General features: G+C 39.6%; 1 protein-coding gene across 1 annotated transcript in view; it reads right to left on the bottom strand.

Annotated features, from left to right (window-relative positions):
* Positions 1-445: 445 nt before the first annotated feature.
* Positions 446-16,568, bottom strand: part of IMPG2 (interphotoreceptor matrix proteoglycan 2) — a 57,769-nt gene continuing 41,646 nt past the window's right edge. Inside the window, exons 14-21 of the mRNA XM_069868364.1 lie at positions 13,879-14,203; positions 9,628-11,387; positions 8,510-8,729; positions 7,261-7,471; positions 4,833-5,021; positions 4,447-4,645; positions 3,501-3,580; positions 446-1,073 (exon numbers count right to left, since the gene is read on the bottom strand). Coding sequence (XP_069724465.1) covers positions 1,061-1,073; positions 3,501-3,580; positions 4,447-4,645; positions 4,833-5,021; positions 7,261-7,471; positions 8,510-8,729; positions 9,628-11,387; positions 13,879-14,203 — 2,997 coding nt within the window. The 3' untranslated portion in view covers positions 446-1,060. The remainder of the gene's footprint in view (positions 1,074-3,500; positions 3,581-4,446; positions 4,646-4,832; positions 5,022-7,260; positions 7,472-8,509; positions 8,730-9,627; positions 11,388-13,878; positions 14,204-16,568) is intronic.

Raw genomic sequence — 16,568 nt, forward strand, 5'->3', positions numbered from 1 at the left:
GTTCAGTAAAGAAAATTCAAATATTTGTTGGCTGAATTCAATATTAAGTAAACACTAAATATGTTTTTAAAAAGGGTGGGCATAAATGCCGCTGTAGTATTTAATCATTAAGCTATTTGTATTTCTATTTCAACAATGAAATCGCTTATGAAAATAAGCTGGTAGGAAAACACAAAACAAATAAATAATACATATTAACTTACAAAATATCAAACAAATTGTCTACATACAAAAAAAGTCAATGTTAGTCACTTAACCTATGTGGAATATTTGTATAATTGAAGCCCTTCAGTATCCCAGCTTGTGTGTCTGTCAGGAACAGCTGGAGAACCAACTATCCTGGCTTTAAAAACACTCTACTGTACTGCAGAAGTACTACCCTGCCTTGCTGAGGCACCCATGAGGTCACTACTGACAGGCAGTGGTGATGCTTACTGCAGGGTAGAGCTTTTAGGAGGCCTGCAGGCTCAGTACTATGTTCTGTTTTGCTGATGACAGATGGCAAAATGTATGTCGGGCATCTGTACACAAAAATCATTTCTCAGGTGAGTTTGTGTTTATCAAAGGAATGCTTTAAAACAATGCTGATGTAATTCTAGCACAACAGTTCTCTCTTACAAATAATGTGTGCAAATCATTTCTTTCCACTAGTGCTTTTTACCTGTGAAATCCCAAGAGTAACCTCCAGTGAGGGGATAAATGCCAGACAGGGATTTTAAATGTGCATTTTATTTCGGTTGCGCATATGTCTTCTCTTACCTGAGGAATTTTTTGCCTTAGTATACAAACTTTCACTGTCCATTTCAGAGTTAAAGAAAAATGAACTTCCATAACCTCTGCCACTTCTGATCACCTCCTAAAAACGTCACTTAATGCAGAAAAGCCAGAAGTAATTGAGATAAACAGACATCTGTACATTTTAGCCATTCATTTAGAAAACATCTGTATCCATCCATGCAATGTTAAGACTATAAGTAACTTTGCAGTTACATCTGAGCCCATTGCTATGGCAACAAGGTAGTCTTTATCTCTCACATGCGTTCTACTGATTTCTTTTTTCTTAAAGCAGCTTCCTGAAATGAAAAACAGAGAAGCAATGATTAAGTTAGTCTCTTTCAAACATTGGATTTAAGTCTTATATGAGGCAGCCCTTACTACTTTCCATCTGTGGAAAATTGAGATACTGAACCTTTTCAAGATGAAAAAATGAACTGAAATGGAAAAATGTGAACTGCTGTTATTTTCAATTAAAAAAAACAACACAAAGCATAGTTGATTCTTGAGCTCAGTGACGTCAAGATCAGAAGCAGCTTGGGTTGCAGTGATTACACACTGGTGGAGTAAAAGGTCCTGAGGGATATGGGACAGGCGAGAAGTATAGTCAGGACATTAAATTTTAGGAAAGCAGACTTCCAGCTCTTCAAGGAGCTAGTCAGTAGGACCCCCTGGGATATAGTCCTCGGGAACAAGGGAGCAGAACAGAACTGGCAGATATTTAAGGATGCTTTCCATAAAGTGCAAGAGCGCTCAGTCCCCAGCTATAGGAAATCAGGCAGGAAAGGGAAGAGACCGGCTGGTCAAACTGAAGACCAAGAGGGAACTGCACAGGCAGTGCAAGCAGGGACAGGGAACCTGGGAAGTGTATAGGGACACTGTCCCATTGTGTAGGGATGGGGTCAGGAAGGCCAAGGCACAGCTGGAGCTGAACTGGGCAAGCAAAGCAGAGAATAACAAAAAGGGTTTCTGTGGGTATGTCAACCAGAAAAGGAGGTTAAAGAAAGCATACACCTTGGGTGAACACAAATGGTGACCTCATATCAACAGATGAGGAGAAGGCTGAGGTACTTAACTTTTTTGCCTCAGTCTTCACTGAAAACCACTCTCCTCACCCCTCCTGGACAACAAAATGGGGACCAGGTAGGTAAAGCCCCTCCCACTGCAGAGGAGAATCAGGTTCGTGACCACCTGAGGAACCTGAACATTTATTAGTCTATGGGACCTGATATGATGCATCCTAGAGTCCTAAGGGAATTGGCTGACGTGGTTGCCAAGCCACTCTCCATGATATTTGAAAACTCATAGCAGTCAGGGGAAGTCCCTGGTGACTGGAAGAAGGGTAACGTGCCCATTTTTAAAAAGGGTAGAAAAGACGACCCTGGGAACTATCAACCTGTCAGCCTCACCTTGGTGTCTGGGAAGATCATGGAACAGATCCTCCTAGAAGCTATGCTAAAGCACATGGAAGACATGGAGGTGATTGATGGCAGCCAGTACGGCTTCACCAGGGGCAAATCCTGTATGACCAATTTAGTGGCTTTCTATGATGGGGTAACCACAGCAGTATACACAAGAAAAGCAATAGATGTGATCTATCTGGATCTAGCAGAAGGCTGGAGCACCTCTGCTATGAGGACAGGCTGAGAGAATAGGGATTATTCAGCCTGGAGAAGAGACGGCTCTGGGGAGACCTCATAGCAGCCTCCCAGTACCTGAAGGGGGACTACAAGAAAGCTGAGGAGGGACATTTTACGAGGGCATGTGGTGGCAAGATGAGGGGGTACGTCTTTAAATTGGAACAGGAGAGATTGACATCAAACATTAGGAAGAAATTCTTCACACTGAGGGTGGTGAGTCAGTGGCACAGGTTGCCCAGGTTGTGGGTTGCCTTCCCTGAGAATGTTCAAGGCCAGGTTGGATGGGGCCTTGAGCAGCCTGGTGTGGTGGGAGCTGTCCCTGCCCATGGGAGAGGGGTTGGAACTGGATAATCTTTAAAGTCACTTCCAATCCAAACCATTCCATGACCTCAGAACACAAGATTTTTGCTACGTAGCTATTTTAATCAAATCCCAGGAATTGCACTACAGTATTTTTCACACTAACACGGCTAGCTGTAATTTGCTGCTTGCTACAGTGAGAGTAAAGGGAGTGTGTATGCTAACAATTAATTCCTCAGACAATTAATGTCCATCAAAGCATACAGCTCAGCTTGCTTAAGTGGGAAGTGTCCCTTCCAATCCAAACCATTCTGTTATTCTATGATTCTATTATGGTCAGTGCCCACCATACCAGACTGGATTGTACTGGTGATCTGTTGTTTTTTTGTTTAGTTGCCAGGTCTTAAGAAGTCAACATAGACTATGATACTTTTTAAACTTCTATTTTAGATAGAACACCAGGCAAGAATAACTATGCTAGAAGAGTTAAGAAGGTTCTGTCTCTGCTTTTAAGGACATGAATTGATGTGAGTGCTTCTCTGACACCCATTAACTTTGGGATTCCTCGTCTCTGCTTTTAACATACCTTCTGGGGCTATCTATTCTTGACATTGATTATTTTAAGTACTTCTAAAGGGTTGAGCCTCTTCAGCAATAATATCGAAATATTAACCTCTAGTGTCCCAGCATTTCTAGACCCTTCATATGAAAAGTACAGTAACGTAGTAAAAGCCACGTAAGAAAATATCAAAGGAGTTAGTTATCCAGACAAAATATTTCACTTACATTTGATGCTGCCTGACAAATTCTGCAAACTGACGGTCTTTTGCGTAGAGCTCTATAATTCGAATCCTGTCCTGAATTTCCTAGAATACAAGAAACGCAATTGTAAGTACATAACAGATCAGAATAATGTTGAAATAACTGATTTCTGGTTTTTTGAAAATAAAATTCTTATGCTATGCTATTCCAGAGAGTAGAGCTTGATATTGGGCACTTCAATGCTAAAACTCTATACATTTTTTGTTTTTAAGTGAAGAACTTGACCAAACTCCAGCAATACTTTACTCTTAAATCAAAACCAGGGTTTAGATAAAATGTGGCATTTCAACAGGCTTTAACAAAAGCATTCCTTTCTCATAGCTACTTCACCTACAAGCCCAGTTACAGGCTGGATTCACATCTCTCACAGTTTTTAAGGATTTGTCATTCGTTCCTGGATGTATCTCTCTTCTCTTTAGCCTTCTAGAGATAACCCTGGATACTGGGTATATAGGAAGGAACAAGAAGAAGGATGTGATCTAACTTGCAGGTTATAGGAAGACCTAAAATTTATTAAAACGCAACTATAAAAAGGCCTGGATGTGCCAGGTTTTCACTGTATAACTACTCTTCCATAAAGTAGTTGGCATTAAAAGCTAAAGGCCATGTCAAGTGATATAGCAGCAAACTTCCCTAACTCCCATGAAGTTACTTAAGCAGTCAGCTCCCTTATCATGTGAAATTCATTATAGGTCAGAACACAGCCATCACTTTATTTATACTTAATAGCAAGCAGGGAAAGAAATCCTTTCTCTCGTCTTAAGTAGTTACAGGAGCCATAGTTGCAACTTCTTTATCTATACCATAGACACTGGGGAAACCCTGAGCCTGCTTCTCACATTACAAGTGTGGAGTAAGCTTATTGTTTATATAATCTTTTCCATGTCACCATGAAAACAAGGTCGCTTACCTCCTTAGTAAGCTCGCTGTTTTCATAAATGTGCCTGATCTCCTCACTGCTGTATTCTGTGGATGTCTCTGCACTGGTAGAACTGTAGGACGTTAGCTGAGGGTATCTCCGGTAATAATGGCTGTAGCCAGTCGTATCACTTTCATACATGGGATTGTATTTCACTGCATTCTCAATGGAAGAGAGGCTGTCACCCTGCCTGAGGGAGCAATAAACAAATTGTGAGCTTCTCTGCAGCCTGGAAAGTCAGCAGATGGATTAAGGAAACCAGGCATTTGGAGGCATCTGTACATCCTATTGCTTGTCACCTATGTGATGTAAGACTTAAGACAGAATTATCCTAATTTTACCAGAAGTGTGTTAAAATATTAGATGATGTCACTTACCCCTGTGATTCCTCAGTGTCACTCTTCGTGTACTGGTCTCGAAGGGTCCTGGCCAAGAAGAAGATGACAGCAGATGCCACCAGAAGAAAGCCTGCCACAGAAGCAATCGCAATACCAACAACCAATGGCTCAGACACATATTCTTCACAGTGCTCCCCTCTGTACCACCAGTTCTCTCCCACACGACACCTGCAACAAAGAAACACAAGGAAATTAAAAACAAGCTACCAGCTTTGGCTAATGTAAATGTATTTAACTCTCTGTTGTGATGTGCCCTCAGTTAAGTAACCTAAATAAATACTGTTGCATGTTCTAGCACTAACTTTCTCCTAGTTGTAGTAGTAGTAGTAGTATCAACACCCTTTTTGGTCTACAAACATAGAATGGTTTGGGTTGGAAGGGACCTTTAAAGGCCACCTAGTTTCAACTCCCCTGCAGTGAGCAGAGACATCTTCAACTCGATCAGGTTACTCAGAACCCTATCCAACATGACCTTGAATATTTCTAGGAATGGGGCTTCTACTATCTCTCTAGGCAACCTCTTGCACTGTTTCACCACCCTCAGAATCAAACATTTTTTTCTTATATCTGACCTGAATCTAAAATCTTTTAGTCTAAAGAACTGACCTCTTGTCCTACATTAACAGGCCCTGGTACAATGTTTGTATTCTTATGGGACCCTTTTAAGTACTGAAGGGCCTCAGTGAAGTCTCCCTGGAGTCTTCTCTTCTTTAGGCTGAATAATCCTAATTACCAAATTGAGTGAAGACAGGTAAAATTAAAGAAGGATAACATTTTTGCAATTTAGAGTATCCTGTGATGTGTTAAAATGGAAGGCTTTTAAATTAAGTAAAAAGTTATGTTTTGATTGAACACTACGTGTAAAGTATATAACACTGCAAAGGCAGAAGGAAGTTGTCTTAATCATACTGTAACGTAAAACCAAATGAAGGTGTGTTAAATGAGCAGAACATTTGTATAATGTGAATTCCACAACGATTAGTTAAATAAATATATAAAATAAATTACTAGAAAGAAGTATTTGTCCAAGATTGTATCTTTGCAACAGTTGCCCAGTATTCTGCCTTGCTGTGGTTTTGAACAGAAGAACTTAAATGTTAATACTGACTTCAAATATACCAGCAAAAATAATATATTTGCATTATGTGTGTTTGGGAGTTCTTGCTTTAAGAACTGAAGAAATTGTAAGGTATTTTATGACTCAAAGCAATGAACCATATTAATAAGAAACATAAGTAAACTAAGTCTTCTAACATCAATATCTGAAATAGTTTCTGAAAGTAGTAAGTCATACTTTAAATTTCTCAAAAAGTTATTAGTAAATAGTGGCCAGAGCATGCTTGAGTTCAGATAATTCCCTGTTTCTAGTTAACATTATTATACAAATATGATAAAATTTATACTATATATGCGATTGTATCCATTTTTGTAGCTTTAAAAACATTTTTATTTCTCCTGTTAACTACTGGGACCTGAAGATTGACTTTAGAGATGTTCTCAAACAAGCTTTTTAAAAAAAAAAAAAATCACCTAGAGTAACGTAACAAGTAGTCATTTTGTTTTTCACAGTTAAGTCTCCTACCTTTTGTTGATAAGTGTATTTTGTTTTTAAAAATAGTAGACAGTTACATTGCTTGAAAAGGAAAAAATTAAGTGTAATGTCAGAGGGAACTTCAATTTGTTTATATCTTATACTAAGTCTTTTCCATTGTTGGTGAAATACAGAGATCCTGTGCTAAGGGGCATGGTTTAGTGTTTGATAGGAGTGGTTGGACTCTATGATCCTGTGGGTCCCTTCCAACCTGGTTATTCTACGACTCTATGATTCTATGATAACATATCTATCTATTTTTAAAGCAAAAATTTGAACCAGGGGGGTGGTGCCTTGATCTTTTCATGAACCACACATATTTTTTTTCCCAAATGGCCAACAATATAATTTTATTACTTTTTCTTATCCAAGAGCACTAATTTTAATATATTGATGCTGTATGAATATAATTTTCAGATACAAATTTTTGTGATGAAATTAATTCTCATATGCTTTATGACATTATCTAACACTTTGCTACTTGAGAAAACCTCTGGAGATAAATTCTATCCTCAAAGATCAATTAAGGTGATTTGAAAAACTGACCATATTCCATTTCCACTAGTTAATTTCCTAATGTTTCTATTCTACTAAAGAAATGTGTTAGTGTCTCATTTCTGTTATATACAAAGGAAAACAAATATTAATATTGGAACCTCCATTCAGCAGCATACCATGAATGATAATCATTAACAGCTCTCTTGTTGCACATTATCCTGTGGAATTTTGCACAAATCTTGTTGAATGCTACAACAAAAGAGAATATAAGGGGCTTTCATACTGGAAGTACATACTTCAAACTTCAGGTTGCCCCACCTGCAGATGGCCCCTTGCCCAGGGCTTATGTCACATTTCCCATCGTTCAGGCAGAAGTTTGGTTGCAGATCACAGATGCTATTGCATGGCAGCCCATCAATACTTAAGTAGCCAGGATTGCAGACACACTCGGCTTCCCCACTCCAGCGATTTACTAAGCATTCAGAGAACTCATTACAGGCCTGGAACTTGCATGGATCTGCTTGTTCACCTGAGAATGCACAAAGCAGAAAATGTTAATTATAGAGAGGAGAACCTTAACTGAGGCAAAGTGCTGGCTATCTGCTGCCATTTTCTCTAATGATCTCTTTGTTAAAATAATCTGCAAAAATCTGGCATGCGTCTTCCCTGAGTTACAAAAGATTCTAAGGTCAACAAGTTCCAGGAATTTTTCCTCTCTCTTCACAGTGCATGTCAGTGGTATAGCGAAGACCAACCAAGAAGCCAAACAAAAAAAGAGTATTAAGTGTTCTTTTTCTTACTAGAATGTACAGTACCTCAGATGTTCTCTCATTTGCTGGAACTATATTTTGTAAATGAGTAAAACACAGCTGATCTCCAGTATTTCTTGTTATAGAATATCAAAGCAGCATGCAAGGAAGGGCAAGGGGACTTCAGGCACTTACCACCTAAGGTGATATGATTTGCATTTGTCTGCAAGGAACACAAGGTTGGAGCATTTGAGATATCTCATTTGTATCAAGATTAAGAGGGCTGACATACGGTTAAATGATCAATATCAAAGGATTTGTTATGCTAATTAAACCATCTTTCTAAGGGAGCTACCCATGAAGGACAGCTACCATTTGCCAACATGTCAGCACTGTTATTTTTCCCTAACCTTAAAACAGGAAATATTTCTGAGTTGCTTCTATGGTAAATTGCTATCTAACTTGGACAGGGAAAAAAAACCTTCTCCCTGTATCAGTGGATTAAACTAAGAGGGCCTGTAAATTTTTAATGCAGCCAAAGCCTTACCAGGAGAGTGCAGCAGCAGCTGTTACCTGTGCAGATTGCCTACCTGGCAGCAATGAGGCAATTTTGTCCCCCTACAGACCCCATGTAGCTTGCTCAGTCTGGGTCCTGCTTTGATTTTCATCTCTTTAGTCACTAACAGATTTTTATTTATTTATTTATTTGTGAAAAAGCAGTGAGCAGTCTCAGAGCTGCTGGGAACCTTCATAAGTTCTTACAGCAGAAGTTGCTCTAAATCTCTTGGCTTTAAACTGCATTTCCCTGCCATCCTTACCTGATTCCACATCCAAGGAGTATTTATCAATGGCCAGGTTCATGGTGTGATACGCAGTGTTGCAGAAGTCTTCCAGGATCATGTAAACAGCGTTGGTGACGTTCCGAGGCACAGGTTTGGCAAATTTCATTCGACTGTTCACCACAATGCTGCCATTTCTAAAGTTCAAGATTTCTAGATTCTGGAAGCCTGTCAGATTTGACTGAAGGTAGGGCACCAGCTGCAGCACAGGAGACATGACAGAAAAGCTGAATCTTTGAATATCTGCTCTAGCCACTTGCACTGTTATTACCTCAGATATCAGGAGCCTGAATTATTTTATCCAAATCCCACAGCAAGGGTATTAAAACTTTACTGAATGGAGGCCCATGCTGGTGGCTTGCCAGGGCTCCGAGTACTTCAGACAGTTCTTAAGAGTACGCCAATCTGCAGACAATTCCCAGAAATCTATGATTCAGAAATACAATGCTCAGGACATACATGGTGCTCTCCCTCGATTTAAGCACCAGGCATCCGCACCATTTAACAGGGTATTTTCTTCAAGCATGTCCCCTTCTCCTTTCTCTCCTTTGTTCCCTGCATTTCCCACAACAAAATGTGAGATATTTTAGTCAAGTGAGGGAAATTTTCTGTTTAAATGTTGGCAGTTGTTCCTGTATAATTCCTCTGAGGCTTTGCTAGCCATCAGTCAGTTTAGGAACAGCTTAGTTCCCTAAGCTTGAACGTGTTGCAGAGGAGTTACCTCCTCACAGCCCTCTCCTCACTTCACTTCACACAGTTACCTCCTCACTTCTCTCTCTCTCCACACTAAATACAGAGCACTTGAGAAGTGAGTAAGGGGAGTGTTGTAGTGACTTCAGCTACACTTACTGACACCAGCAGAGCGTCTGACCCGTGGTCCTAAAAAGTTAAACTTTAGAGAGACTACTCACTGAACAAAACCCAAGAGATACCTCTCCTATTTCCAGACAGAATTTTCCCATAGAGGGAAACAAATAATACCTGTAAACACTAGTCTTGAGTTGCTCTCTGCAAAAGAGAGCTGACAAACTATTATTTCCCAATTATATTTTTTTTATCTGTCTGGTAATGGACATTCAGCAAGAAATGATTCTTACCAGTTCCAAGAATCGCTGCTCCAATGCTTTGTATTCAGGAGAGTTTTTATTAAACAGATCCTCTGAAAACATCATATTGGTAACCCGAAGACTGAAAAATACAACTAGAGCTCGTGATGGGACAGGAGAACTATTCTGATTTTCATGTGTGGCCCAGGCCACACTGGCCATCTCTGTGGACTGGACATGAGTTGTTAGCTCCATGTGACTTTCAGTCATGCTCCCTCCCTCATCAGTCAGCTCAGGAGAAAAGTGGACAGTGCTCACATGATCAAGGTCTTTTGAAACATCCAGAATTCTCGTTGTTTCATCTCCTACTATTGTTGAGGAAGCCACAGATGATGACACTGTAGATCCCACAGGAGGGAGAAGGGACGGAAGCTCAACAGTGTTTGTTGGTGCACTCACTGTCACATAAGAGTCTGTAACACTGCTGAAGCTCTTGGAAACCTGCACGTCATGGTCTGTACCAACCTGCACAGCAAAGCCCTCTGGAACAGTGGTCTGATCTATTACAGAAGGACCTACAGATGAAACTTGAGTGGCAAACGGCACTTCTGATGGCATCATCTGATCTAATAAGTTTTCTAGTGCTCTGTTAGTAGGCCAAACATCAGCTAGATTCTTCACTCCTGATCCAGTAGTGTCCTGGCTTGCTGACAATGAATCTAGGGTATGCTGCTCTTCAGTGGAATCATCAGGGTTCACTGTGGAAGCATCAGAGCTTACCATGGAAAGATCTGCAGTTAGAATAGTTTCTGAAGAGCTTGTGTCCAAGTGGCCTGTTGTAGCAGCTTCAGTTACATCTGACAGCCCCACTGTGATTAGTTCTCTCACCATTGTCCCATCTTCATTTTGGTGTTCAATTGCTTCAGAAATTATGTTCTGGCCTACACTGTACTCTTCAGGTTGCTCCATACTGATCACCCCTGTAGGTGTAAGGACACTTTCTTCCACAGACAGATCTGTACTGTATGGAGAGACAGGTGCCTCTCCAGTTGGCATGTCTACAAAGGAATGGTCCACTGGAGGCTCCAAATCCAAGGATGGTTTAACAAAAGAAGAATCATGCATGCCCAATGTTTCTGTCTGTGTAGATGGTTCCACAGATGATGGCTCTTCCGTCTGTGACACAGGTACCTGCTGAGCTGTAGTCTCTGGAAAGACAAATATTTCAGACTCATCAAGGAAATCTTTTATATTTGCCATACCTTCATTCTCATCTTTGGAAGGATCATCATCTAATTTACTCCCAGAGTTAAGGATATAGTCTAAGATCATGCCTTCAGGAATATCTTCGGTTCTGATTGACGAAGAGTCATTGTCATCTTCAAGCCAGCTATCAGGACCAGGATAAAAAACTGGTTCCAGTGTTGCTTCTTCCCAAGGCCAAATGCTTGGTTCCATTTCTTCTCCCGAACCATCAATAGCTGAACCAGATCCATCATCATATATAACTCTATCACCAAGATATATATCAGTTTCTTCTTCCATAGGGTGTACTTCTAAGGGAAAATTAGTTTCTTCCACAGACCCATGCAACACAGAGTCTGCATCGCTACTGTCTGCAGGACTTAGTTCTTCCTTCTCAGCAGACACTATTTCTTTACTATCAGTCTCTCTGACTGATGAAGAGGCCACTGTTGGTGTAGAAAGCAGAGGAACAGCATAATCATCTGTAGACAGAGGTTCTTCAGGCACAAGGTGAGGAGGAGGACTTGAAGGCAAAAAGTTTTCAGATAGTCCAGTATCTTCAGACACTAAAAATAAAAAGAAAATTTAGAGTTAGAAAAATTGATTCACTTAATTTGGTAAAGACCATTGGTAAAGATCATTGAGTCTGACTGTAAACCTAACACTGCCGAGTCCGTCACTAAACCATGTCCCTAAGTGCCACATCTACATGTCTTTTAAACATTTCCAGGGACGGTGACTCAGCCACTACCCTGGGCAGCCTGTTCCAGTGCTTGACAACCCTTTTGATAAAGATTTTTTTATTTAATACCCAGTCTAAACCTCCCTGGAAAAACTTGAGGCTGTTTCTTCTTATCCCATCATTTGCCACTTAAGAGAAGAGACTGATACCCACCTCAATACAACCTCTTTCAGGTACGTGTAAAGAGTGATAAGGTCTCCCCTAAGCCTCATCTTCTCCAAGCTGAACAGCCCCAGTTCCCTCAGTTTCTCCACATAAAACTTGTGCTCTAGACCCTTCATCAGCTTCATTGCTTTTCTCTGCACACTTTCCAGCAGCTCAATGTCTTTCTTGTAGTGGGGGGCCCAAAACTGAACACAGTATTCAAGGTGTGTCCTCATTAATGCCAAGTACAAGAGAACACTTTCCTGGTCCTGCTGGCTACACTATTTTGGTACAACTCAGGACGCTGTTGGCCTTCTTGGCCACCTGGGTACACTGCTGACTCATATTCAGCTGTCTATCAACCAACACCCCCAGGTTCTTCTCCACCATGTAGCTTTCCATCCTTTCATCCCAAGCCTGTAACATTGCATCAGGTTGTTGCGACCCAAGCACAGGGCCTAGCACTTACCCTTGTTGAACCCCACACAACTGGCTTCAGACCATCAGCCTATCCAGACCCCTCCAAGGAGCCTTTCCTTCCTCAAGCAGATCAACACTCCTATCTAACGATGTCATCTGCAAACTTACTGAGGGTGCACTTGATCCCCTTATCCAGATCATTAATAAAGATACTAAACATAACTGGGCCCAGCACTGAGCCCTCGGGTACACCAGTTGTGACCAGACATCAGATGGATTTAACTCCATTCACTACAGCTCTCTGGGACCAGCCAACCCAGTACACCATTCAAGCCACAAGCAGCCAGTCTGTCCAGGAGAATGCCATGGGATTTCATCATGGTGAAAAGTGTAAAGTTCCATTTGTATTATTGTCTATAGATGTCTGTTCAGGATGTTTCCTGTGATAAGGAAATCATCCAGATTGGATGAAGCTTTGAGCAACCTGATCTAGTGGAAGGTGTCCTTGCCCGTAGCAGGAGGATTTGAACTAGATGATTTTTAAGGTCCTTCCCAACTCAAACCATTCTATGATCCCATCATGACTCTACAATAATATTCTGGCCTTTGTAAGCCAAAGTCAGAAGGTCCTTTATTGACCTCTCCCACTATTCATTCAGATATTCTACAGGCCAAGACAAGGCTACAGAGTAAGCAAAAAAGCAGTAAGTGTGTGGCACGTCCTTAGGCTAGTCAGTCTACTTCAGAGATCAGTTATCTCTGGATGGCGTCACATAAACATGCCCTTTTCCAAAAACCCCCTATACAATAAAACAAGTATCATGTATACAATTCCCTGAGGGATAAACAGGAATTGTTAGCTGTTACAAACATTTTATCTTAACATATTGTTCTTGTATATTTGCACACATGAAAGGTAAAAACTATCAGAGAAAAATATCCAATTTTGTAGACCTTTCTGAAAATGTTAAGACCTTTAAGACCAGACCTTTCTGGTGAATGTTAAGATTTAGTCTGGCTTGATTGGTAAACACGGGTATTTGTGATCACAGACTGCCCCATCAGCCCCTCCAGGGAAAGGGAAATGAGAGAAAGAGACTTCTGGGTTGGAAACTAAGACTAACGTTAATGAAACAACAACAACAATAATAATAATAATAAAATAAAAAATATATGTGAAAATTCTCCCACCCAACAATGACTATGCCACCACTGATGCTGCAGAGCAGGCACAGTGAAAGTCTCACACTGGACACAGCAGTAAGGAGCTGGACTAAGGAGCTGGATTCAGGAATGCACAGATCCATTATCAGGGGCAAAAAGACAGATAACACTGGCTATCAAAGAAGACAGTTTGACTCCCATTATTCCAAGTATTATGTATATGGAATGGAATACACTATTAATCAGTTTTGGGTCACCTGTCCTGTCTGCTCCTTCCTGCAGGTATGATCCGTTTTGCCCCTTTCACATATGGCATTCCACAAGCCTGAGGTTGGCCTTGGTTTCTATAAGTATAAACAACAGCCTTCCTGTATATCAGTGTCCCATGCTAGCACTTCTAGTCAGAAACACTGTCTGAAAAACATGCAGTTAACTTCCAGAAAATGAGGTTACTTAGATAAACCTTAGCTGAAAAATTATAAAACTGATTCTACTTTCGCTCAAACCAGAACAGTAAACTATACCTTTGGTAAGCATCAGGAAACTTTAAAGTGTAATTTAAACTTTGTTCAGTGGCACTAACTTACCATCTAAATAATTGAAGGGTGAAAGCCGTTCCAGAGAATCCACGGAATCATGCGCTGACACTGGTACAGTGACCAGATGAGGAGTCTGATTCCCATCCTCTAAATTCAACCCATCAGGCAGAGAAGTGATGTCAGCCTCTGAGGAGAGCGGAGCTTCAGGTGCCAAACTAGCCTCAGAGTCCAGATCTTCTGGTCTTGGCCAGATTTCATTATCATTGGACTGTTCACTGTCTGAAGTGGAATCTGGTTTGGTGAAATCGAAGGGCAAGGTATTGCTGACAGTTGATTCATCTGCTGAAGGCCGTTCAGCTAAAAACGTGCTGTCCTGGAACATAAACACACTATTAGTATTTCCACTTTTACAGGGGAAGCATTGGTTGTCCCTGTTGGACTAAACAAATAAAGGACATTATCAGCAGACAACAGCAAAATCTGTTACTATTGCCTCTGGGAGAAAGTAATGCACAGGAGCAGGAGGCAAATATATACCCTTTGCTAATCATGTCTAACATACATGTAAAATGCACATCCTCGGGACATATATTTTGTGTCCAGTTATGTCCACTAAAAAGGGAACCAAACCATTCGGATTGCTTGGAATGCAGTTTCAGTTATGGTATTAAGAGATTTACCATCTATATTCACACTATCTCCTTTCCTTCTTTACTGAAAAAATTCATCTATTTCTAATTAAATCAAAAATAAATGCACACAGCCCAACCTGCCTTCATAAGGTATGAAGAGATCTTAGCAGCTTTTTTTAATCATCTACATAATCAACATGGTAATTATAATATTATTAAAATGTCAGGTATTGTATATTATTATTGTATATTATTGTATTATAATAATGGGAAAAATCAATCAAGAGATTAAATTATTTGTTGAAGACAACAAAAGCAAGCTGACTGCCTAAACTTAGGTATTAGTGCTTCAAACGTATACCTGCCCACACATCAATGCTGTAGATAGTCTGATATGGACAAAAACATACCTTGGGGTATGAAAAACTGTCAAACAATTTAAAGTAGCAGCAATTTACTAAGAACTAACTAACTGCTAATGGTAACAGGTGAAGTTAAGGGTGCAGTGGGCACACATTTCTGTAATACTTATTACAGTTCAAAACAAAGTACTGATTTAACCACTTCTGTAGCTCACCATTCCCATCTAATCTTTCTTTTTCTTAACTGACATGAATAACAGGAAGGGTCCAAATACTTTTCTATTTGAAATATTACTCCTGGTTGAAATTCAAGCTACATTTGAATGCTTTGGCAACAAGCCAGTTGAAGTATTTTTATTTAATTATTTATCTGCCTACATTGATCACATTTTCATAGCCAGTTCTTACATCACTTGGTCTTCTCACATTTTTTAATTTATATGGTAACAATCAGTTGAAGAGTGCATATATTGTATAGACATGTGCTCTAGCAATTATCTTTTTTTGGCAAAATTGACCACTATAAATAAAACTGTAAAAAAAGTTACTGTTCAAGATTAGAAAGAAGTTACACATACAAATTCCACAAAGAATTAATAAGGACTACCAGCAATAGCTTCTCAATAGAGTTTGTTGGGGGTTTGGTTTTTTTTTTTCATGTGAGCATTTGGTTGCCAGAGATTGCACTTCATCATTTATTTGAATGTGGATAGATGTTCCTATGGCAACTAACATTATTCAGAGATTCTTGTTACAGTGCAATACATTATATTAACAAGTTTAATATCATATTGGCAAGTTCTGGTTTTTGCTAATGTCTTTTGAAACGCTTACAAATATGACAGATGACTGCAAACACAGAACTTCCTCCCTGATTTTCCATTTAATGCTGCCAGGAAGGCATTATATTCAGCAAGCCAGAGCATTCTACCTGTTTGAACTGAACAGAAATAACAAGAAAATACAGATTTCAAAAACTGATTTTTTTCTTCACTTTTTAGAGATCTGTAAAACTCAAAGAAAGGAATTAATGACTAGTTAGTACCATCTGCTGGCAATTAGATGGTGAAGTCATGATAACGTCACACTATGTCATGAGTATGTATGGTAATACAAATCCAACTTCAATCGGCTAAAAATTAATAGCAAAGCATTTTCTCATAGGTAATAGTTCTACTTAACATTATCTACTTGAACCAGTTTGACATCTGTGGAAGTAATTGGCTAATCCTTTCAGCCTCGTTCACTGTTTAAGTATGTTTACAATTTTCTTAAATTTATCTGAAGTTACTTTCCAGATTATACTTGATTTGCAGAATATACACAGCTGTTTGTTGGATATACTCAGTACCTTTCACGTAATTACAGTTGTTGACTGAAGGCCTAGATGACATTATTATTCATAGTCCATGATTAGAAAAGCATAAGTTCCGGGAAATTTTCTTCCACATACTCTTCCCTAAAACTCATTTAAAAATTATTGCAAAGCTTTGTCTACTCTAAAATCTTCTTGCCTGCACATCTGTCGAGGCATCCACAGACAGAATGTAAAGATGGCAGAATTTGTCGTCTTACTAAAATGAACATCTGCAACATTTTAATCTAGTTAGATAGCTCTAGAAAAGAAAAAGCTTTTTCCTGAAAGTTAAAGTCATATTTATCCACCCTATGTTTAAGCCATTTATGGCAAATCAATACAAATTTGCATTTGAGACATCAATGATTAGTTTTAAAAACTCAGGGA

Source organism: Phaenicophaeus curvirostris, chromosome 1 (genome assembly GCF_032191515.1).
Source record: "Phaenicophaeus curvirostris isolate KB17595 chromosome 1, BPBGC_Pcur_1.0, whole genome shotgun sequence".
NCBI classification, from domain to species: Eukaryota; Metazoa; Chordata; class Aves; order Cuculiformes; family Cuculidae; genus Phaenicophaeus; species Phaenicophaeus curvirostris.